This window comes from Perognathus longimembris, chromosome 7, assembly GCF_023159225.1.
Source record: "Perognathus longimembris pacificus isolate PPM17 chromosome 7, ASM2315922v1, whole genome shotgun sequence".
In the NCBI taxonomy this organism is placed as follows: domain Eukaryota; kingdom Metazoa; phylum Chordata; class Mammalia; order Rodentia; family Heteromyidae; genus Perognathus; species Perognathus longimembris.
Window position 1 is genome coordinate 13,004,519 of NC_063167.1, and position 22,280 is coordinate 13,026,798.

Here is a 22,280-nt window from a genome sequence, read left to right on the forward strand (position 1 = left end):
AGGAGGTACCAAGTGGGACTGCTACCATAGGCTATCTGCCATGTCCTATCTGACTTTATCTCCAAAAGCCCCACAGTCCCTGAAGCCCCTCAGGATGGCTGTCAATGTTCAGCAAACATTCGCTTTTTCTTATTTTTGCTATATATGTATATATAGCAAATATATAAATGATGTATATATACGTACATAATCTATTTAGTATTTGCTATGATTTACTATGGTTTGGAGGTGGCGCCCAGGGCCTCATGCTTGCTAGGCCAGTGTTCTACCACTTGAGCCATACCTGGCCCTACTTTCACTTTGGCGCAGAGAAGGAATCCTGGAGATGTGGACCCTGCTCTATTTATTTATTTATTTATTTATTTATTTATTTATTTATTTATTTATTTATTTATTTGCCAGTCCTGGCGCTTGAGACTCAGGGCCTGAGCACTGTCCCTGGTTTCTTTTTGCTCAAGGCTAGTGCTCTACCACTTGAGCCACAGCACCACTTCTGGCTTTTTCTATATATGTGGTGCTGAGGAATCAAACCCAGGGCTTGATGTATATGAGGTGAGTGCTTTTACCACTAGACCATATTCCCAGCCCTGGACCCTACTCTATTCATCTTAAATTTACTATTCTCAGGCAAAGGTGAGCATAGGAGAGATGTTTGTTGACTGAATGCATGAGTACAGAGGAGGAAAGCTGAGGTCCACAGTTCAAAGGGCTGCCAAGGCCGCCTTGCTGATTCGGGCAGCCCCCAGTGGTATGGCTACACTTCTCTCTATTGAACCTTTGAGACTCCATCATCTTGGCCGACTTTGCTTAGAGGCAGAGCTGAGGGTGTGGACTAGTGGAAGAGTAGACTGAGGCAGGTAGAGGAGATGAAGCTGCCTGGTTGGCCATGGGAATACATACCATTGCCTCCACTGCCTTCCAGGTGCCAATCGGCCTCCCTTGCAGCAGGTCCTGAGCCTGTGGAGACGGGAAGGGAGGGGAGGGAAGGGTCTGGTCAGTGAGCACAGGTAAGTCAGCCAGTGTGTTCAGCCGGGCATCAAGAGGGAGGTGGAGAAGGCCAGGACCAGGTACCTTGCTGGCAGCGTGGGCCAGAGAAGCCAGGGAGACAGAGGCACTGGGTGCCCTGGCAGGTGCCACCATGCAGACAGGGCTCTCGGAGCTGGCAGGGGTTCTCCTCATCCTCACAGAGGTCTCCTGTAGGCCAAGGCCGAGGCCAAGGTGGGTGGGTGGGCAGAGGCTACAGGGGCTACAGGGGCTGCCCATCGCCTGTGGCCCCTGAGCCTGGGCTGCCGACCTGTGGAGCTCCCCATGCCCTGGGCCAGCTCTCACCTTTGAAGCCATCCTGACACAGGCACTGGAACTCGTACTCGCCCGCGGGCATGCATGTGGCACCATTGCGGCAGGGCTGGCGCTCACAAGGGGAGCTGTCATAGCACTGCCCGACACCCTGGCTGCCCAAGAAGCTGTAGGTGAGGTCCAGCCGCTTGCCATTCACAGACACCTGTAAGCACAGGGACACAGAGGGACTAAGAGGGGCAGGTGTGCTGGGCGCAAGTGGCTCACGCCGATAATCCTAGCTACTCAGGAGGCTAAAGATCTGAGGATCACGGCATGAAGACAGCTAGGGAAGAAAAGTCCCCATGAGACTCTTACCTCCAGTTAACCACTCAAAGACTGGAAGTGGGACTGGGAATATGGCCTCGTGGTAGAGTACTTTCATACTTGTATACATGAAGCCCTGGGTTCAATTCCTCAGCACCACATATATATATATATCTATATATATATCTATATATATCTATATACATACACACACATATACATATATACTATATATATACATACACACATATATATATAGCCAGAAGTGGCACTGTGGCTCAAGTGGCAGAGTGCTAAGCCTTGAGCAAAAAGAAGCCAGGGACAGTGCTCAGGCCCTGAGTTCAAGCCCCAGGACTGGCAAAAAAACCAAAACAAAACCCTAAACCCAAAAACTGGAAGTGGCACTGTGGCTCAAAGTGTTCAAGCATTAGTCTTGAGCAAAAGAGCTCTAGACCCTGACTTCAAGCCTCATAACCGACACAAGAAAAAAAAATCTAATCAGAAATACTAGACAAAAGAAAAAAAAATCTAAATAATCAGAAATACTAAGAGGGGCTGGGGATATAGCCTAGTGGCAAGAGTGCCTGCCTCGGATACACGAGGCCCTAGGTTCGATTCCCCAGCACCACATATACAGAAAACGGCCAGAAGTGGCGCTGTGGCTCAAGTGGCGGAGTGCTAGCCTTGAGCAAAAAGAAGCCAGGGACAGTGCTCAGGCCCTGAGTCCAAGGCCCAGGACTGGCCAAAAAAAAAAAAGGAAAGAAATACTAAGAGGAGTTACCAATGGGTGCTATGAATGTAAGTAGCTTTGATGTCCTTTTTTATGGTCTACAATTTCTCACTTGCTAATGGTAAAATTATACTCCTTTAAGTGCGTGTGGTATATATTTGGGGGAGGGGAGGTACAGGGGTGGCTACAGAGGGAGGGTGGCAGGGAGGAGCCCGAGCCATGGAGAGGGAGGGAATGCCAACTGTGGCAGAGATGCCCTCTGGGCAGCCAGCCTCCGGCCTGGCTCGGTTACCCCTTTGTGGAGGAGGAAGCGTGTGGTGGTGGTGGGGGGTGCTCCTCACCTCGCCTATGCAGCCGCGGAAGTGGGCGCTCACGTTGGCAGCCGGGGCCAGCTTGACAGAGGGCTCCACTCCACCCAAGTAGAGTAGGGTATGCAGGTTGAGGCCCTGGCTCTTGCCGGGTGACGAGCGCAGCACGGGGCGCCCCCTGTTCACCTGCAGCCTGCCATCTTTGTTGAGGCGCTCCGCGGACACTCTGTGCCAACGGCCCAGTGCCAGTGGCTCGGGGCTCCGCAGGACAGCCAGCCCTGGGGAGGACACCGGGCAGGGTTGGACTCCAGGTGTGGGGTGGGGTGGGAAAGCCAGGCTTGACCCCACCCCAAAGTGATGGCGCAGAGCAGGAATTCCACACCATTAGGGATTTGCTTAGTTACACACAGCAGGCATGCATGAGGTGGGGGGGGGGGGGGCGGTGCAGGGGTTATTCTTTCAAGCTTCCTTGGGGTATGGAGAGCCAAGGAGGGCACAGAGCTTGGCACCCAAAGGCCCATCTGTGTCTGTCTCTGGCGCTGCCCTCGCCCCCCCATGCGTACCTGATCCCAGCTCGTAGCGGAACTCCAGGTGGCCACCAGTCATGGCCAGGGATACGAAGTCCTCCACAGGCCCGCTCTTCCCCCCGCTGAACAGCAGGATCCCATCCGGCGCCAGCGGCTTGAACTCCACGTCCAGGCGCAGCTCGTGGTGCGTGTTGGTGAGGGCAGGCAGTGCCAGGTAGGAGCCAGTGCCCGACATGGATGGGGTAGTCACCGTCACACCTGTGGCAGCCATCGCTCAGCCAGGGCCAGTGGGGTCCCCCGGGGGACCCAGTTTTTCCGCCTTCTGGGACTCCCACCCACTCCTTCCTGTCCCAGAGCTCCAGGACCCCCTGGGCAGTATCTGCAGTGTCCAGGAGCCCCTGGCCCTGGCCCTGCAGGCCAGGATGACAGTGGTCCTCTTTGGAGGACTCAGGCTGGGTGGGCGTGTGGTCAGGTGATCTGGGGGATCACAATGACCATCCCTAGGGCCTGTCATGTCCCAGAGTGCCCAGCAGAATGCCCAGCCAATGCTGAGCCCCCAGCTTCTCACACTCACCCTCTTCACACCTCAGCCCCGAGTGGCCCAGGTGGCAGCGGCAGGTGTAGCCTCGACCATCTGGCCGGTTCACACAGGTGGCGTCGGGGCCACAGGCCTCTAGGGATAGAAGGGACAGTGAGGAGGATACTGAAGGAACTCAGGATAGGGGGACCACGGTGCCTAGATCGTGCCCACCATCCACTGGAGGCCTTAGCTAAGACTGGACCGGCTGTGGAGGCCATCCAGATGCTGTGTATGTGTCCAAAAGAGGCTGGGACAGCAGGCATGCAAGAGTGACTGTGTGCCTGTGGTCACACAGCCCTCATCACCCCGCCCCCCCCATTGGGGGGGGGGAGGGAAGCCTGGCTCACACTCTAGGCCTTTCAGCTCCATCATCCATCAGGTGGATGGCCGTGCCACACCCCCCCACCTGCTCACAAGCCGCCCTGTGGTGACAGTGGGGTGTTGGTACCTTGGTAGCTGGGTGGCTGTAGGGACCTGGGGATTAGGACTGGGCTGTGAAGAGAGCCCCTGGGATGACCCTGGGAGGGGTCTTGAGCACCAGGGGTGGCAGCCCCTGGCTGGAGTCGGGCACACACCTGGGTGGCAATGCAGGGCCTGTGAGTGCTCACAGCGGCTCCCCGTGAAGCCAGCAGGGCACACGCACTTGTAGCTGCTGCTCTCGGAGTCGTGGCACTGGCCTCCATTCTGCAAAGCAGCCCTACAGTCAGGCCACAGCCCCCGCCTCCCCTTGTCCCCCCCCCCCCCAGGCCAGTCAGGCAGAAGGTGGGTGTGGGGCCACCTGGCAGGGCCGGTCCTGGCAGGTGGGGCAGTGGGAGATGCCATGTGCTGTGAGGTTGAGGTCGTGGAAGACGGTCTCCTCGCCCTGGATCCGCAGCTCTCGGACACAGCCTAGAGGGCGGGCAGAGGGGATGAGCCTGGGCAGAGCCTGCGGTGTGCGCCCCCCCCGCCCCAGCCCCCCTCAGCGCTCAGTGAAGCCTTGGGCTTACCCACAAAGCCACTGCTCAGCCCAGCCTTGGGAATGGCATTGTAGTCAGGGTAGCCACCCAGGTACAGCTCTTCATTCAGGTCTAGACCCTGGAACTTGCCCTAGGGGTGTGGGGAATGTCAGGACCGGCAGACAGCCCAGGCGGGGGTGGACTGGGAATAGGGGATGGGGTGAGCGCTCACCTGGGAGGTCCCGTTGACGGGGGCCAGGTTGCCCACGATCAGCGAGCCCTGGGTGAGGCTGCGCAGCAGGGTCACGGTGTGGAACTGGCCCAGGGCGAGAGGCATGGGATGGCGGATGGTGGCCATACCAGAGCCCGCATCAAACCTGCTCCGTGGGGGGTGCCATGGGGTGGGCAGGAGAGCGGAGATGAGGGGTTTGTAAGCAGGGCTGAGGATGAGGCTTCTGAGGTAGAGCCATCATTTCCTGTTCTCCAGGCTCCCAGGCTGCTCTGCTCCAGCCCTGCCCATGCCTTGTCCCTCCTCACCACCCACCCCAACCCAGGCCTGCCTCTACCTCAGGTCCTTTCTCCCCACCTCTGTGCCCAGAGGCTCATGGGCCCTGCAGCCGAGCCCCAGGCTAAACTGTGCCTCAGTTACCCTTTCTGATATGACCTCACTTTCCTTTCTGGCTTATGTCCCTCAGTTAGAGGGTCCCACAAGGGCAGTTCTGTTTATGTCTGTGTCAGTGCCTGGAACACAGTAGCTGCCACAGGAACTGCTGAATGAATGCACCCTGGTCTACAGCAGTTTCAAGCCTATCTATTTATTTGTTGGTTGTGGGGCTTGAACTCAAAGCCTAGGCGAAGTCCCTGAGCCCTTTCACTCCAAGTTAGCACTCTACCAGTTTGAGCCACAGCACCACTTCTTGTTTTCTAGTGGCTAATTAGAGATTGGAGTCTCACAGACCTTCCTGCTTGGAACTGCGATCCTCAGATCTCCTCCTCCTGAGTAGCTAGGATTCTAGACTTCAAGTCTTTACTTTTTTGGCAGTACTGAGTTTCTAACTCAGGGCCTCCTACTTGCCAGGCAGGTGCTCCACCATTTGAGCCACACCTCCAGCCCTTTTTGCTTACTGGGTATTTTTCAAATAAGGTCTCATATTCCCCCCCCCCCCCCCCAGGCTGGCCTGGACCATGATCCTTCTATTTCTGCCTCCGGAATGATTGGTTACAAGCATGCACTACCACATCCAGCTTGTTGGTTAAGAGAGGGTCTTGTGAACTTCTCACTGATGCTGGCATCAAATGACTGTTGTCTGGAGTAGATGGGATCACACGCACGAGCCACCTGATGGCACATTGCGCTTGCTCCAGCAGATTCCGTGGTCACCGAGGCCACCTCTCCTTTTTCCAGCCCAGGCAGCGAGTGCAGGACCAACTAAATCCTGTGCCCAGTCCCCACCCTGCCCTGCTGCAGAAGAAGGTCTCACCGGAACTCAGGCCGTCCGCCCACAAGCCCAAAGGAGATGAAGTCAGGCTGCCTGTGGGCCAGGTTGGTGGGGCTCCCTGGGGTCCGCTTCTGCCCATTGTACAGCAGCATCCCTGGGAAGCACAGCAGCTGGGTGAGCGCTTCCCTGACACCCCGCCATGGATGACCCAAGTGCCAACTTCTCCACTCTGATGCTGCTCCCTTTCTCTGGTGCACATGCGTGTGCATGCACACACATGTACACACACACACACACACACACACGGCCAGGGACCACGCACAATCTTGAGCTCTCTGTGCTCTAAGTAGAGGCCTTGCTGCGAGCCCCAGGTGAGCACCTGAACTGCTTCATGCACCCACTGTGGTCTGCCTGAAGGAAGCAGAGACTCACCCGAGTAGAGCAGGAGGCCTGGGCAGTGAGAGTCAGAGGCCCACCGGAGATGAGAGAGAGAAAGGACAGGGTGAGAGGTGGTAGGAGGAGAGAGGAAGGCACAGAGAGCGGGAGAGGAAGCAAGAAGGCAGGAGGCAGGGCCTGGCATGGGAGGCTGGTGGGGGGGGCGGCACCCAGTCTCCGTGGGAATGCAGGTACTAAACGGCTGCAAGCCAGCCCCGCAGACCCACGCTGCTCCCACTCACCATCAGCGGAGTCAGGCCGGAAGATGATCTTGATCTCAAACTTCTTGTAGGCATCCTTGATGGTGGGCAGCGGCAGGAAGGAGTGGGGTGTCTGGGTGAAGTAAGGTACCACCCGCTCTGTGGGCAGATGGCAGCGTTAGCATAGTGCCAGGGAGGGGGTTGGGTTGGGCTGCTGACAATGGCGGGGGTGGAAGTGTCATCTTACCTGGCACTTGCAAGTAGGCAAAGGCTTTGACCTTGCCCTGCCGGTTGGTGGCAGTGCACACGTAGGTGCCCGCGTCCTCAGGCCGAACGGCGGGAAGCATCAGCATGTTGTTCTCCAGGCGGCTGTCGGGTGGCAGGTCACCATCCAGCTGCAAACAGCAGCAGAGTGCCCGGAGTCAGCCCACACTGCCCACCTCTGCCCTAGCCCCACCCCGCAAACGCTGACACCATGCCAGGTCCTGGCGTGCTGACACGGCTCAAGCCTGGTTTTGGCTGGGAGGCAGGGCCTGCTGGGCTGAACCCAGCTTTTACCTTGCTCCAGGTGATGTCGGGAGTGGGGTACCCTGAGGCCATGCAGGGGAAGACGGCTGCGGAGCCAGCGAGCACTCGCACCTCCGGTGGTGTTGAGATCTGGGGTAAGGCTGAGAGGCAATGAGACATGGACCATCAGTACCACAACAGACACTGTCCATGTGTCCGGTGTAGCTCTGGCTCATATAACCCTCATGCTCCCCCTGAGGGAGGCACTGGGTCCCATCCCACAGAGGAGGGAACTGAGGCTGCTTATTCCTGGCTGCATGGATGAGACTGGAGAGAGGTGGGGGCAACTCAACTTTCACTATCCTGGGGCAGAATTTTGTGCAGCCCTTTGGGGATCTGAGAATGCAGCACCGAGGCACAAAAGGTATGGAGATGGGAGGTAAATCAAGATAGCGGAGTAGGTTAGGGAATACCTGAGCTCCCTCTGATCAAACAGAGGTCCAGGGCCTTTAGCACAGAACTCTACTTCAAGCGGGCACACCAGGGGCTGGGAGTGTGGCTTAGTGGTGAGTGCTTGCCTAGCATGCATGAAGCCCTGGGTTTGATTCCTCAGCTCTTAGAGGTGTAGGCAGGAACTTGTTGGAAAGAGTCCCAGCATAGCAGACAGGAGAGAGACTTAACAAATGGCACTACATCAATCTAAAAAGTTTCCACACAGCAAAGGACATAGTTACTAAACTAGAAAGATAGCCAAGAGACTGGGAGAAGACTTTTACCAGCAATACATCTGACAAAGGCCTAAGATCCAAAATACACAAGAAGCTCAAGAAATGACCCCCCAATGCCAACTTCTAACTTCTGCTGCCAATATGAATGACAGAGCCTCCCAAGACAGCAGAAAGGACTGAGGCAGGCGAAGGGCAATGGCAGCACCGGCAGCCCCTGCCCAGTTTCTGGTTCCTGGGGACCATGGTCCCCGCGGGCCTCACCTTGCACCAGCAGCAGCACATGGGACTGGGTGGTGCCGGCGGCATTGGTGGCTGTGCAGCGGTACTGTCCGGCGTCGCTCAGCTCCACGTGGGCAATTCTGATGACGCTTCCACTCTGCACGATGCCAGGCCGCAGCTGCCCCCCAACTTTGCTCCATGTCACCTGAGGCTTGGGGTCCCCCAGAGCCAAGCATTCAAATTCAATAGAGTGGCCAACCACCACGGTCTGCACGGAGGTGCGGGTGTTGATGAGCACCGAAGGCAGGGCTGGAGGGGGGGATATGGAGGAGACACAGGGTTCGCATGGCTGGGAGGTTTCAGACGGCAGGGTGGGGGTCCTGAGCACCTCCCACTTCCTCACTGGCTTTCCCAGGTGTCCACTCACAAACCCACTCGCGTGCTCTTCTGCTTATTCATGTTCTTCCCAATTGTCCTATCATTGTACTTGCTGAAGTGTCCACTTGTGGGTTTTTTTTGTGTGTATCTATATCTATATCTCAGTACTAGGATATGAACTCAGGGCCTGGTACTCATGCTTGATTATTTTGACCAAGGTTAGTGCTCTATCACTCGAGCCATAGCTCTACTTCTGGCTTTTTGCTGGTTGACTGGAGATAAGAGTTTCCTGGATTTCTCTGCCCAGGCTGGCTTTGAACCACAATCCTCAGATCTCAACCTCCTGAGTAGCTAGTAGCATGAGGCACTAGCCCTTCACAGTACTTACCCAGCCCCTGACTTGCCAGGCATAGCAGGTAAAACAGAATAGTCATCTTTAACCTTGATATTGTGCGGGGCCTCCTGGAACAGGGCACCCCTTTTGCTCCTAGCAGAGGACAGAAGCTACCTCCTACCTTGGACAACCAGCTGGGCGCTGGCTTGGGCCTGTCCCCAAGGTCCATGGGCCTGGCAAACATATGTTCCTTGGCAGCTCTGGTCTAAGTTCTGGATTCTGTAAAGGAAAAGAAAGGAAGATACCAGGTGGCGAAACCAACTGTGAAGGCTTTGCAGGGCATGGGAGCTAAAACTGAGTGCGCTGCGCATGGCTGGCTCTGATTACCTGGAGGCAGGAGGCAGAGGCCACCACACTTTAAAAATAAATAAATAAATAAAGACCTCTTCCTGTTCTCAGGGCTCACTTTCACCCTGGCCAAGTCACAGTCACCAAATTGGGGTCACTTGTAATTATCTGGTCCCAGAGCTGTTCTTTCCTCTAATAATAGGAACAAGGGCTACGGTTTACCGAGGCCTTCTGGGTTCCAGACAAGTACCAAGTGTTTCGGATAATCACACTGCAGTCTCATGCAACCCATTACACAACCAAGAAAACAGACTCAGGTTGGGCTCCACAGACAGGTGATGTAACTCAACCCTATGTGAGCCTTGGATCTGGATCCCCGAGTCAGTCTTGGCCCACCACTACTCACCGGAGCACCCCGTCCTGCACACTGTGGCCAGGTGGCAGCTGACCTCCCTCTTTGAACCAACGGAGCTGGGTGCCCCGGTTGCTGGGCACAGCACAGTGGAACTCAACGTTGGCCCCAATGTTCTTGGTCTCCAGCTGAGGAGTGACCTGTACTGTGGGCGGAGATCCTGCCTGCCCAGCAGAGTCAGGGAGAGAGCCGGAAGGACCTGTGGAGATATAGATGAGGTTCTGCACGCTTTGTTTTGTTTGTGAGGTAGATCGCACTATGGTGCTCAGGCTGATCTTGAACTCTTGGACTCAAGTGATCTTCCTGCCTCAACCTCCCAAGTAACGGGGACTACAGGTGGATACCATCATTCCTGGCTTTCAAGGTTTTTGCATGGGCGTGTGTGCCACGTCCCTGATATGTGCCAAGAAATCTCTACTCTAATATTCAAAGGACATTCTTCTGGTGATCTCTCTGAGCAGGGAACAAAGGTCTTCTTTTTCATTTGTTATTGTTTCCATTCTTTGCTCATTCATGCTGTCATTCAAACAGCACCAAAGGGCCGGGGTGGTGCTGGGCACTGCTTCCTGGCACCCTGTCCTTGTGTAGGGAGAGTGGCCCAGGATGGGAATGAGAGGGAAGGAAGCACTGGGAAGACTTTTCTCTCTACACCTGCAGATAAGGGAACCCAGGGATGTGGCAGGGGGAAGACACTGTGGGGTGGGCACAGAACTATGTCACTGTTACTGCTGTTCACTGAGAGCCACCCACGGCCAGGGGCTTTGCAGACATGCTGTCTTTCTAACCCAGCCTGTATGGAAAAAAAAGGTTCAAGGCAAGGTAACTTGGTCAAAGGTGCAGGCTGGGTCTGTCTGAGACCAGATTCCAGGATCTTGACTCAGGGTAACATGCTTGGCTGCTTCTAGAATTTTGGGCCTAAAAGTCCAAAAACAGCCAGGTACTGGTGGCATATGCCTCATATCCTAGCTACTCAGGAAGCTGAGATCTGAGGATCTCAGTTTAAAGCCAGTTGGGGCACGAAAGTCTGTGAGACTCTTATCTCCAATTAGTTAATTGGAGAAAACTAGAAACATGGAGAAACATGGAAGTGGAGCTGTGGCTCAAAGTGGGAGAGCCCTAGCCCTGAGCAAAAAAGCTCAGAGGCAGCTGGGAATATGGCCTAGTGGCAAGAGTGTTTGCCTCAAGAAAGCTCAGAGGCAATGTCTAGGCCTTGAGTTCAAACTCCTTGACTGACAAACAAACAAAATGGAGATGCTGGGTCCTGCAGAGACCCATCAGAGCCTTTGGCATGCTAGGGGCGGCCTTGTCACTCATTCGCAACTGTCCCAGCCCAGTGTTTGCCCAGCCCCCTTGGGGTCCATGGAGACAAGCCCTGGGTATGTGGGATGAGTGCAGGCCCTTCCTGGAGCATCCTCGCCCGTCCTCTGACAGTTCAGCATCCAGGGAGGAGGTGGGAAGGAGCTAGAGGGGCCCAGGGCGGCAGCAAAAGGTCTTCCTGGAGGAGGCAGGCCACCTGGGGACTTGGGGAACGAGGGCAGGTAGGTAACAGAGGACCAAGTGTGGGCCCCTAAGTGCCGGGGTGGGGGGGGTCATGGAGATGCCTGGAGGAACGCTGACCCCCTTCTGCCCACATTGAGCCCTGGCTGCTTACCTTGGACAAGCACATGGGCGAAGGCCTCAGCCGAGCCCACCTTGTTGGTGACCTGGCAACGGTAGGTGCCAGAGTCCTCTGGGCCTATGGGCTCCAGGTGCAGCAGTTCGTTCCTGGCAGTGGCCCCGCTCGGGAGGCTGCTACCCATGCGGCTCCACTGGAAGGAGAGCGGGGGCGTGCCGTGGGCCAGGCACTGAAGCTGCACTGGCTCCCTTGCCTGCACCGAGGCACGCTCTGGGACGATGGTGGCATACGGAGGGCCTGTGGGGGGACAGGGGAAAGGAGGAGAGCCATAAGTTGGATCCAGGTGACCTGACCACCAGGGAAGCCCAGAGGCCTGGGGACTGAGCTCAGAGGACACAGGAGGGGAGATGGGTGGGTGGCGACAAGTGCAGGTGCAGCGGTCCTCTGGATGGGCGCCCGGCGGTGTGTAGGGGGTGTCACAGATCTCAATGCAGCACAGGCGGAGAGCACAAGGACAGAGGGCAAGGTCGTACTCTCCACGTGTAGGATGACAGTGGCCTCGGCGTGGCCCGCAGGGCTGCTGGCATTACAGATGTACTGGCCCGAGTCCTGCTGGGCTACTCGGGGGATGACCAGTGTGTCGCCTTCCAGACGGTGTTGCCAGGGCAGCGGGGAGCGCAGCTTCGACCAGTGGATGGTAGGAGTGGGGTTGCCTGGGGGGTAAAACATGGCGTTGATTGCTGGGCTAGTTGGGGGTAGGGTGGCAGAGGGCATCTGTCCCTCTGTGGGGTGGGTGCTGCCCAGGCATTCTGTCATCCTGAGACCTCTGGCATGTCTATAATTCGGGCCCTCAGGTACCCCTGGCTCTGCCAGCCCCTGGGCCTGCCCCTGGCCATACCTGTGGCTGAACAGCGCAGGGTGGCTGTGCGTCCAGCCTCCAAGGTCAGCTCAGCTTCATTCACCTGGACCTGAGGGGCCCCTGGGGCCACGGTGCCCGTGTCCACGATCACCTCCACCTGCTTCTGCGCCGTGCCCAGAGCATTCTGGGCTAGGCACATGTAGGTGCCCGCATCTGATGGCTTAGCTGATGCAATCTAGAGGAAAGCAGGGAAGCTGGAAGTGGGGTATGGCAGGGGACTTTGACCTTGGTCTCCTCCCACTGGCTCTGGCTCCTTCACCTGGCTGCTCCAGGGCTCACCCTCAAGACATCCCCTCACTCATCCAGTCTCTTGATCATTCCTCGACTTACCTACCCACCCACTCTTCTCCTTTCTCCTCCCCTCTTTCTCCTCTCCCTTCCTTCTTTCTCCTCCCGTTTCCTCTCTTCTCCTCTTTGCCCTTCCTTCTTGCATTGTTTGAGGCAGGATTTTTCTTTTTTGCCAGTCTTGAAGCTTGAACTCAGGACCTGGGCACTGTCCCTGAGCCTCTCTACCACTTGCGCCACAGCGTCACTTCTTCTGGCTTTCTCTGAGTAGTTCATTGGAGATAAGAATCTCATGGACTTTCCTGCTGGCTTTGAATCACGATCCTCAGATCTCATTCTCCTGAGTAGCTAGGATTTCAGGCATGATGAGTAGCTAGGATTACAGGCATGAGCCCCTGGTGCCCAGCTGAGGCAGGATTTTTCTCTGTAGCCCAGACTGGCCTCAAACTCACCAAGCTTCTATCTCAGCTTCCTGGGTGCTGGGATTACAGGTGCATGCCACCTTCCCTCCTGACACCCCCCCTTACTTCCTTCCACATTCCTTCGTTCCTCTCTCCTATCTTGCATTCTACTCATTCACCCACTTTCTCCCTCTATTCACTAATCACTCACTTGCCGTCCATCACCTGCTCCTGCAGGCACCTACTCAATGATGGGGCCTCAGACCTCAAGACAGAATGACCCCGACCTCACCTTCAGCACCACGTGGCTGTCCAATTGCCCAAACATCCGTGGCTCCATCTTGGCTGGTGTGCCAACTCGGGTCCAGCGAGCAGAAGCACGGGGCTCCCCAGCACTGACACACTCCAGGGTGATGTCCTTCCCCACCTTCACACGCACAGGACCCTCAGGGAGCACGGACAGTGTAGGGGGTCCTGCTTGGAGCAACAAACACCACTGAACCACGGACCTACGTCCATCACAGAGTAAGGGCTGGGTGAGCAGAAGCCTCCTCATCCTCTCATGTGGAAAGCCAGGCTGCCCTTGCAAGGTGGGGTGGAACTGAAGCCTGGAGGTTCTAAGAAGTGGGATGGAAGCAGGAAGGGAGGGTCCCAGAGCTGACAGCCCCTTACCATGCACGCTTAGGTTCACGACGCTCTGGGCCACACCATAGGCATTGGAGGCCACGCAGCGGTAGGCCCCATGGTTGCTGGGCCGGGTACCCACGATGGTGATGATGGAGCCATTGGGGCTAATGTGGACATTGTCTGTGGGGTGACATTGGGGGAGCAGAGGTTGCAGGGTCAACCTAGCCCCTCTGCTTGCCTTGGGGCTGCCCAGCAGCAGATCTCTACCCCACGACCTTGACTGTTGGGGTGTGGGCATGTGACAAGGAGTTGTGGCAGAAAATGAGAGTTCTTGGTGACTCCCGCATGTAGCCCACTCACTGGAGAGCTTGTTCTTTGCCCAGGGCCATACCTAGCCTATCTTGGCCCTCATACCAGCGGCCCTCCTGCCTGCCTCCAGCCAGCCCCTACTCCGTGCTCACCCTCCAGCTCTGAATTCCGGGTCTTCCACTCCAGGTTGATGGGAGTGGCTCCCTCATGGATGAGGCACTTGAAGCTGGCATCTTGGCCCTGGTGCACAGTGCTACTGGGCGGGTCGATGGAGATGACCGGACTCCGGAGGCCTGCAGGCCCGAGAGGTAAGGCTGAGCTCAGAGGGAGAGGGCTAGTTCTCCCCTCCATTGCCCTCCCCTCCCTGGCACCCCTAACACTCACGGTAGGAAGATCCCGCACTGGGGGGGACAGTGACCGTGAAAGAGGCCTCCTGCTCAGGGCCGGAGCTCACGGCCACGCGGCACACATACTCGCCAGAGTCGGCAGGGGAGAGGTGGGGGAGCCGCAGCTGGGAGCCATGGACCTGTCAGACGGGGGAGGGGAAGCAGCCATCAGACCAAGCACAGGGACTAGCAGGGCCCCAAAGGACGTGGGGACTGCTGGTGGGACTGGGCTGGAGGCAGCTCTTGCCATGGAATCCCAGAATCTACCCACTCTCTTTTTAGAGGAGGAAACAGGCTCAAGAGATGACTTGGAGCCAGACACTGGTGACCCATGCCCGTCATCCTAGCTACTCAGGAATCTGAGATCCGAGGACTGGAGCTCGAAGCCAGCCAGGGCAGAAAACTCCATAAGATGCTCAGCTTAAAATAACCACCAAAAAACCAGAGGTGAGGGGCTGGGGATATAGCCTAGTGGCAAGAGTGCCTGCCTCGGATACACGAGGCCCTAGGTTCGATTCCCCAGCACCACATATACAGAAAACGGCCAGAAGCGGCGCTGTGGCTCAAGTGGCAGAGTGCTAGCCTTGAGCGGGAAGAAGCCAGGGACAGTGCTCAGGCCCTGAGTCCAAGGCCCAGGACTGGCCAAAAAAAAAAAAAAAAAAAAAAAAACCAGAGGTGAAATGGTGGTTCAAGGGGTAGAGCACCAACCTTGAGTGAAAAAGCTCAGGGACAGCACCCAGGTCCTGAGTTCAAGCCCCAGGACTGGCATGCCCATGCAGGCACAGGGCTTGGCAGCAGGGCTAGGAGGAAAGCCCGGGCCTCTCAGCTCCTGTCTGGGAACTCTCCCCTCGCAGGTGTCCTGTCTGTGCCCTCATGCAGGAAGTTGGCAAGTGCAGGGAGACCTCTGCCTACTTGGGGATCCTTCCCACCCTGGCCCATACCTGGTGCCGGGCAGGCAGGCTGCCACCACGCTTGTGCCATGTGACCTGGGCATGGGCCTGCCCGGGGACCACACAATTCAGATCCAGAGTCTGCCCCTCGGCCAGATGGGAGGAGGAGGGCTCGATGTAGATGGGCCGGGCCAGTCCTGGGGCTGTGGAAACAGAGGTGGGGGAGAGGCATGGCTCCTGGGGGTGAGGGCAAGGACCTGTGGCAGTGGCCCTGAAGGCCAATCATCCTCCTGGAGGGCCTATGGCTTGAGCAGTAGACATAACTGGGCCACACTGATCTATGGTTCCCTTTCCCAGGGACAGATGGCTGCTGAGACTCAGCGCAAGGCTCCCCTGGTTGGGGGAGGGGGCTAGAGGGCTGCCAGGGACCAGGGACCCAGATCAGCTTTGCCAGTCATAGCTGGAAACACTTGGGCCTGGTCCTCTATAGCAGAGAACACCAGGCCCAGGCAACAAGGGCCCTATCCTGACAGCAGAGAGGATCAACCTGGGGTTTGGGTGGGAGCACTATCTATGGTTCCTTGCCACTCACCAGGAATGGGGCTTGGGCTGGAGGCCTCGATGGTGACCAGGACGGAGGCCTCCAAGGTGCCTGAACTGCCCATCACCCGGCAGGAGTACTGGCCGGAGTCAGCTGGGGACACGTGGTTCAGCCTCAGCAGAGAGCCGTGGACCTGCAGGGTGGGGTGACAGTGGGGAGAAGGTGCTAGAGACACTAGCCTGGGCCTCCAGGTGATCCTGCCTCTGGTACCTGTGCACCCAGGTGGCCTGCAGGTGTGCTGGTTGCATGCTGTCAAGGCCACCCTTGGATATTGGAAATATGGACACTAGCAGGTTTGTTATGACATTCCTCTGGCAGGAGGAAGCCCTAGGTCTGGAGGGAGAGAGTGGACTGCGTTTCCACTTTGCACCAGGGTGCTGTGGGCTAGTCCTGGGCCCATCGTACCCAGCCTATTCAGTAGCCCCTGATCCAGTCATGTGCTGTCATGTCCCCAAGTGCCATTGCTGAGGCTGCCTTCCCTTCAGGGCTGGGGTTGTGGAGGAGGGTGAATCTGCCTTTCTCAAGCTCCATACCTGATGCCGGGCAGGCAGGCTGCCCCCACGCCTGTGCCATGTGACCTGGGCATGGGCCTGCCCGGGGACCACGCAGTTCAGATCCAGCGTCTGCCCCTCAGCCACACGAGAGGAGGAGGTCTCGATGCGGATGGGTGGGGCTCCTCCTGAGGCTGGGGAGGGGCAAGGGTCAGTGGGCTGGGACTCCCACCTTTGCCCTCAGCCCTTCTGCTAGGCACCCTGATGTGCAGACCAGAGGTCCCCAGGAGCAGCTTCTCTGTCTTCCCATTCCCCTCTGGCCTGCACCGCTGGGCTGCTGGGGCTGGAGACCTCTGTCTTTCCGCCCTCACCCCAGGCAGCCCCAGCCTCTCCATGTGGGTTAGTTAAGAACACACTCTGGGGCCAGACAACCCAAGTTCCAGTCCAAGCTCAGCTACTTGTTGTTTGGATGATCTTTGGAAAACTACTTTACCTCTCTGTCTCAGTTTCCCTGTCTATAAAAGGAAGTGATGGTCACCCTACCTCAAAGGGCTCTGGGAGGAGGAAATGAATTAATATGTAACTAGAAAAGGGTCTGAAATCCAGAATCCAGAGGGTTCTATTGTACTACCTGCTGTAGGATGGCCCTTCATGTTGTAACTCCTATACACTTTCCCTTCTACTGATCTACTTTAGAAAACCTGAAGCAGGTAGTCCCATTACAGCAATCTGCGTTCCTAATCTGCCACTGTGACCACCGAGGCACATACCCTAGGCTGCAGGGAACTCAGAGAATTGCTCTAGAGACAAGCACTCTACCTCTCCCTTTGCACATGGAGAGGCCAAGTCCCTTAGGTGCCACCTCTGAGTAGGGCAGGGACCAGCTACATGGCCAGGTTCCTCCATCCTGGGACAGGAGCAGGTAGGATCTGGGGGTCTGGGATCCGAGGGGCTGCTGTCTCCATCTACCAAAGCATTTCCAGTTTTTCCATTACCCCCCACCCTGCTCCAGTCTCCCAGCCCCACACCGGAACCCTCACCAGGGACGTGGACCATGCTGGAGCCAGAGGCTTCGATGGTGACCAGGACGGAAGCCTCCAGGGGGCCAGAGCTGCCTAGCACGCGACACGTGTACTCGCCTGAGTCGGCCGGGGACACCTGGTACAGCCGCAGCCTTGAGCCATGGGCCTGACAGGATGGGAAAGAGGAGGATCAGGGGAAGATGCTACTCCACTGCAGGTGGGCATGGCATCCGACTAGGTCTCCCAGGCCTCCCTCCAGAGCCCTGAGCTAGCAGCTGTCCTCCCATTTCCTCTCCGCCATACCTGATGGTGCACAGGGAGGCTGCCTCCACGCTTGTGCCATGTGACCTGGGCATGGGCGTGACCAGGGACCACACAGTTCAGATCCAGCGTCTGCCCTTCGGCCACATGTGAAGACGATGACTCAATTCTGATGGGCACAGCCGCGCCGGAGGCTGGGAACATGGGACAGTAAGTCACAGCTTGGCCAGTCAGATTGGGTTGGAAATGAGGCTGGGTAAACCCCACACTCCAGAAATAGTCATAATTAGCACTTATGAGGTGCTAGCAGTGTGCCAAGTACTTTATTGAGTGCTTTATGTGCACAAAGACATTAAATCCTCATAAATATGTACACTTGGCATTAATATCCTTTTTATTTAAACGCCAGTATTGGGGCTTGAACTCAGGGCCCTGGGCACTGTCCTTAACTTTTGTTGGCTCAAGGCTAGAGTCCTACCACTTGAGCCACAGCTACACTTCTGTGATCCTCAAATGTCAGCTACCTGAAAACTTAGGATCACAAGCAAGAGCCACCAGTGCCCATCCAGAAATGTCCATTTCTACATCATCTAAGACAGGGCACAAGTCACCTGGGGCTCTTGAATATTTGAACAGTTAGAAGTGGAATTTTAGGTTTTACTTCAGTTGCCACACAGGGCTCGTGGCACCACATTAGTGATGATGTGGGTGAAAATATTGCTCCCATTTTACTTTCTTGGAGCTTGAGGCAGGGTAGGGCAGAGTAACTTGCTCAGTGTCTTAGTGGTGTGGGCAAGATTTGAACTCAGGTCCATTTTGCTGAGCCCTCACCCTGACTCAGCTGAGGCCTGCAGGGCTCCTGTGTTCCCAGGGGACACTGTTACCTGTCTCTCTATCCCTTTTCTGAGACAAGAGTCAGACTCACCAGAGGGGTTGTGGGTTCTGGGGGAGACCGTGACCACAATGGAGGTCTCTTGGGCTTCGATGTTGTTGTTGGCACGACACACGTACTCCCCAGAGTCAGCCACGGACATCTGGTTTAGTCGCAGGCGGGAGCCATGGGCCTGGGGGCAGATGGGGGAAGGGGAGGAGTCTGCTCAGGCCTGCTTTCTGTGTGCCAATGCCCAGTCTTCTGAGGCACACAGAACGCAAGGAGCCCCACTACCGGCTCCAGCCCCTACCTGGTGTCTGGAAGGCAGGCTGCCCCCTCGCTTGAACCAAGTGATGGTAGCCTGGGTCTGCCCTGCCACCACGCAGTTCAAATCCAAGGTGTCTCCCTCAAGCACAGTGGAGGACGAGGACTCAATCCTGATTGGTGGGGAGACACTGGGCACTGGGCACCAAGCGGGAAAGAACAACACAGCCCAAGTCAGGGGATGGCGTTGGGGACTGAGGTCTCCTCCCACACCGGTGGGCCCCAGGCCTGCCCTCCTCACACTCACCATGCAAGGAGCCGCTGCCCTGGATGGTGACGATGAGCGAGGTCTCCTGGGAGCCAGCGCCATTACTGACATGACACACATACTCTCCCGAGTCGGCTGGGGTCACCTGAGGGATCCGCAGCCGGGAGCCCACGATCTGGAGGAAGCATGTGGGAGTGGGTGGGGCCACTAGGCACCATGGTAACCTAAGCCGCCAAGCCTCAGCCCATTGCTTGTGGCCCGGCGCCCCCTGGTGGCCCTCATGCTTTTCTTCAGGCTCCTGGCATTGGGTCTTTGTGGATGGAGTGTCTGATCTTCATCCAACCCAGGGCCCTTCCAGACACCTGCTGAGCCTCTATGCGCCCTCACTGTTGTATTCAACCTGTCTGGTTCCCTTCACATGGGACAGCAGCACCAGCCCCCGGGCATGTCCTCTCAGGGACACTTAGGAGAGGGGACCCAACTGAGGCACACAGGATACAACTCCTCGGTTATCCATCAAGGGTACTCAGTGTTTGCGGATGGACTGAATGAGCACGAAACCAGGTCTGAGCACCACCCTGGACTGCCCGCCAGGGCCAGTATCCTCTGGCTCTCTGGCCCTCTGGCTCCTACCTGGTGCCGGCTGGGTAAGCTTCCTCCACGCTTATACCAGGTGATGGTGTGGGGGGCGTGGCTGGCAACCAGGCAGTTGAGGTCCAGGGTATGCCCATTGGCCAGCGAGGCAGAGGAGGACTCAATACGGACAGGGTATACCACACTTTGGCCTGGGGGGACAGGTAAGATGGACGATGGGATGTAGGTACTGCTGAAGATAGTGCTGGGGCCCAACAGCCCCCCCCCCCCCCCACCATTTGCCACAATCCCTAGAACACTCACTGTGGGAGGGGCTGAGGCGTTGTTGGATGGTGACAAGGACTGAGGCTTCCTGGATGCTCGAGCCACTGGCCACGCGGCACACATACTCCCCAGAGTCAGCTGGGGTCACCTGGGGCAGCCGCAGCCTTGAGCCATGCACCTGGACAGAGCAGGATCAAGATGGCAAACTCAGCTAGGCACTGGGACTCACCGTCAGGCTCCTGGTCCCTCCCTAGGCCTTCCCCACACAGCCAGCTGGAGCCTGATGGACAGAGCTCATCCAGGGAGAAAGTCTGTTCATGACCCTTCCACACCCCATTGCCCCTGAGTTGGGACAGGATGGAGCCTGCCACTTGACCTATTCCAGTGACTGCTAAGACGACACCGGCATCTACTGACATGCTACAGAGCAGGCAAAGCAGGCAGTGAGCCCATCTGACAGATGACCTTAAGGTTCAGAGAAATCAAGCAAGTGGCCTAAGGCCCCACAGTAGGCAAGTGGGAGAGAAAAGTATCTGAACTCCAATATGCCTGAACTCAAAGCCTCTATTCTTGTTTTGTTGGCAGTGCTGGGGCTTGGGACTCAGGGCCTGAGCACTGTCTCTGGCTTCCTTTTGCTCAAGGCTAGCACTCTACCACAGCACTACTTCTGGCTTTTTCTATGTATGTGGTGCTGAGGAATCAAACCCAGGGCTTCATGTATACAAGGCAAGCACTCTACCACTAGGCCATATTCCCAGCCCAAAGCCTCTATTCTTTATCCTGCAGTTAGGAGGGTCTTAGAGATACTCTTTCATTCCCCACCTCCTACCTGGTGCCGGGTGGGAAGGCTGCCCCCTCGCTTGTGCCATGTGATCTGGGCATGGGCCTGCCCATTAACCAGGCAATTCAGATCCAGGGTCTGTCCTTCAGCCAAGTGTGAGGAAGATGACTCAATCCGGACTGGAGGGGTGACCCCAAGTGCTGGTGACAGAGAGCAGAGGGTCGGTACCCCGCAGGAAGTTTGCAGACATGGGTATGAGTGGGAACAGGGGGTCACTGGTCTCTTTGAAAGTATGGGCTGAGGCTTGGCCTCCTGGTCTTGCCATGGCTAGAGCAGGGCTCCTTCCCTAGGTGACCCCAGCCTTGGCTGCTCCCCCAGTGCTACTCACCAGGCACAGAGTCTGGCGCGGGTACAATGTTGACGAGGACCGAGGTCTCCAGAGGCGTGGAGCCGCCCTCCACTCGGCATACATACTCGCCCGAGTCGGCTGGGGACACCTGGTAGAGCCTCAGCAGGGAGCCGTGCGTCTGGACAGATGGAGAGTGAGGTCAGGGGGATTCCTCCTGCAACCCCATACCTGGAACCTGCCACCTGCTACACCTGGAGCTCTGGGGCCTGGTCATCAGTGACAGGCTGGCTTCTTTGTCTTGCTTGGCAGTGGGGAAGAGGGGTGGGGTGTCTCATCTCAGAAGATGGGGCACAGGAGGAGGCCTGGGCTTGCACTGGGTTTTGGTGGTACTCAGGGCTTCACGCTTCCTAGGCCGGCCCACTACCCTTGAGGCATGTCTCAGCCCCTTTTTTTGCATTCATTTCTTTTGAGGCTGGGTCTCATTTTCTGCCCCAGAACTTGTACGTTCCCCTGTCACTGGATCTGACAGGGGCATGCCACTGTGCCCAGACGTCATGCTTCCTCTGCCACTGGGATAAGAGGTATGTGCTACTGCATCCAGCCATCAGTGGAGATAAGAGTCTAGAGGACTTTTTGTTCTGGCTGGCTTTGAACTGCAGTCCTCCATCACCATCTCCCAAGAGGCTGGGATCAGAGGCTTGAATGGGCTGACAGGCTGCACACTGCACCAGTACTAGGCACACACGCCAGGGGTAGAAAGGGAGGTTCATCTCCAGTGCCTACTCTGACGATTATAAACACATGGGATCTTTCTCTTAGAGGTTCACAAATGGGTTGTGCAGCCGGAAGCCGACAGGATCCTAAAACTCCGTAGAACAGTAGCTATGGACTGTGACAGTGGCTCCCAGCATTCCTCATGTGGTGAGTTCTGAGTGCTTCGCAAAAAGGTCACTTTAACATGGTCCTTAAGACAACTCTACAAAGTAAGGACTACTATTATTGCTTCATGGATGGAGAAAGAACAGCGCGGAGAGGTCAAGTAACTTGTCTGAGGTCACATGCTACTAAGTAGAGACACTGTGATCCTCCTAGGCTGGCCTAGCCCTTGGCTTCTAACCCCTGCATCTGGCACCTGCACCAAAGGGCCCAAGGCCTCTGTCTCAAGCAGCCTCCAGCTCTCTCTATCAACTAATCCCTTCCTCTTCTTCTAGGCCCTTCTGCCCTCTTGCCCATACCTGGTGCCGGGTGGGCAGGCTGCCCCCGCGCTTCTGCCATGTGACTTGGGCATGAGCCTGTCCCGGCACCACACAGTTCAGATCCAGTGTCTGCCCCTCGGCCACATGGGAGGAGGAGGGTTCGATGCGGATGGGCTGGGTGCTGCCCGGGGCTGGGAGAAAAGG

The 22,280-nt window shown here is 56.8% G+C and overlaps 1 protein-coding gene across 4 annotated transcripts in view; it reads right to left on the reverse strand.

The window, feature by feature from the left end:
- Hspg2 (heparan sulfate proteoglycan 2) overlaps positions 1–22,280 on the reverse strand; it is a 100,031-nt gene that overhangs the window by 3,483 nt on the left and 74,268 nt on the right. For 3 of the 4 annotated variants that reach the window (XM_048350450.1, XM_048350449.1, XM_048350448.1), the window contains 37 exons: positions 22,116–22,267; positions 20,920–21,058; positions 20,580–20,731; positions 19,790–19,928; positions 19,526–19,677; positions 18,932–19,067; positions 18,671–18,822; positions 18,415–18,553; positions 17,532–17,683; positions 17,247–17,394; positions 16,249–16,400; positions 15,707–15,848; positions 15,166–15,317; positions 14,223–14,364; positions 13,991–14,131; positions 13,575–13,709; positions 13,195–13,376; positions 12,196–12,391; positions 11,831–12,010; positions 11,334–11,594; positions 9,677–9,881; positions 9,104–9,201; positions 8,253–8,519; positions 7,315–7,424; positions 7,004–7,151; positions 6,799–6,915; positions 6,164–6,275; positions 4,915–5,059; positions 4,734–4,833; positions 4,526–4,635; positions 4,323–4,431; positions 3,742–3,840; positions 3,204–3,425; positions 2,674–2,918; positions 1,330–1,501; positions 1,072–1,194; positions 901–957 (listed from right to left, as the gene is read on the reverse strand). In XM_048350450.1, the coding sequence (XP_048206407.1) occupies positions 901–957; positions 1,072–1,194; positions 1,330–1,501; positions 2,674–2,918; positions 3,204–3,425; positions 3,742–3,840; positions 4,323–4,431; positions 4,526–4,635; positions 4,734–4,833; positions 4,915–5,059; positions 6,164–6,275; positions 6,799–6,915; positions 7,004–7,151; positions 7,315–7,424; positions 8,253–8,519; positions 9,104–9,201; positions 9,677–9,881; positions 11,334–11,594; positions 11,831–12,010; positions 12,196–12,391; positions 13,195–13,376; positions 13,575–13,709; positions 13,991–14,131; positions 14,223–14,364; positions 15,166–15,317; positions 15,707–15,848; positions 16,249–16,400; positions 17,247–17,394; positions 17,532–17,683; positions 18,415–18,553; positions 18,671–18,822; positions 18,932–19,067; positions 19,526–19,677; positions 19,790–19,928; positions 20,580–20,731; positions 20,920–21,058; positions 22,116–22,267 (5,583 nt within the window). The remainder of the gene's footprint in view (positions 1–900; positions 958–1,071; positions 1,195–1,329; positions 1,502–2,673; positions 2,919–3,203; positions 3,426–3,741; positions 3,841–4,322; positions 4,432–4,525; positions 4,636–4,733; positions 4,834–4,914; positions 5,060–6,163; positions 6,276–6,798; positions 6,916–7,003; positions 7,152–7,314; positions 7,425–8,252; positions 8,520–9,103; positions 9,202–9,676; positions 9,882–11,333; positions 11,595–11,830; positions 12,011–12,195; positions 12,392–13,194; positions 13,377–13,574; positions 13,710–13,990; positions 14,132–14,222; positions 14,365–15,165; positions 15,318–15,706; positions 15,849–16,248; positions 16,401–17,246; positions 17,395–17,531; positions 17,684–18,414; positions 18,554–18,670; positions 18,823–18,931; positions 19,068–19,525; positions 19,678–19,789; positions 19,929–20,579; positions 20,732–20,919; positions 21,059–22,115; positions 22,268–22,280) is intronic. The other variant, XM_048350451.1, reaches the window with a different exon arrangement.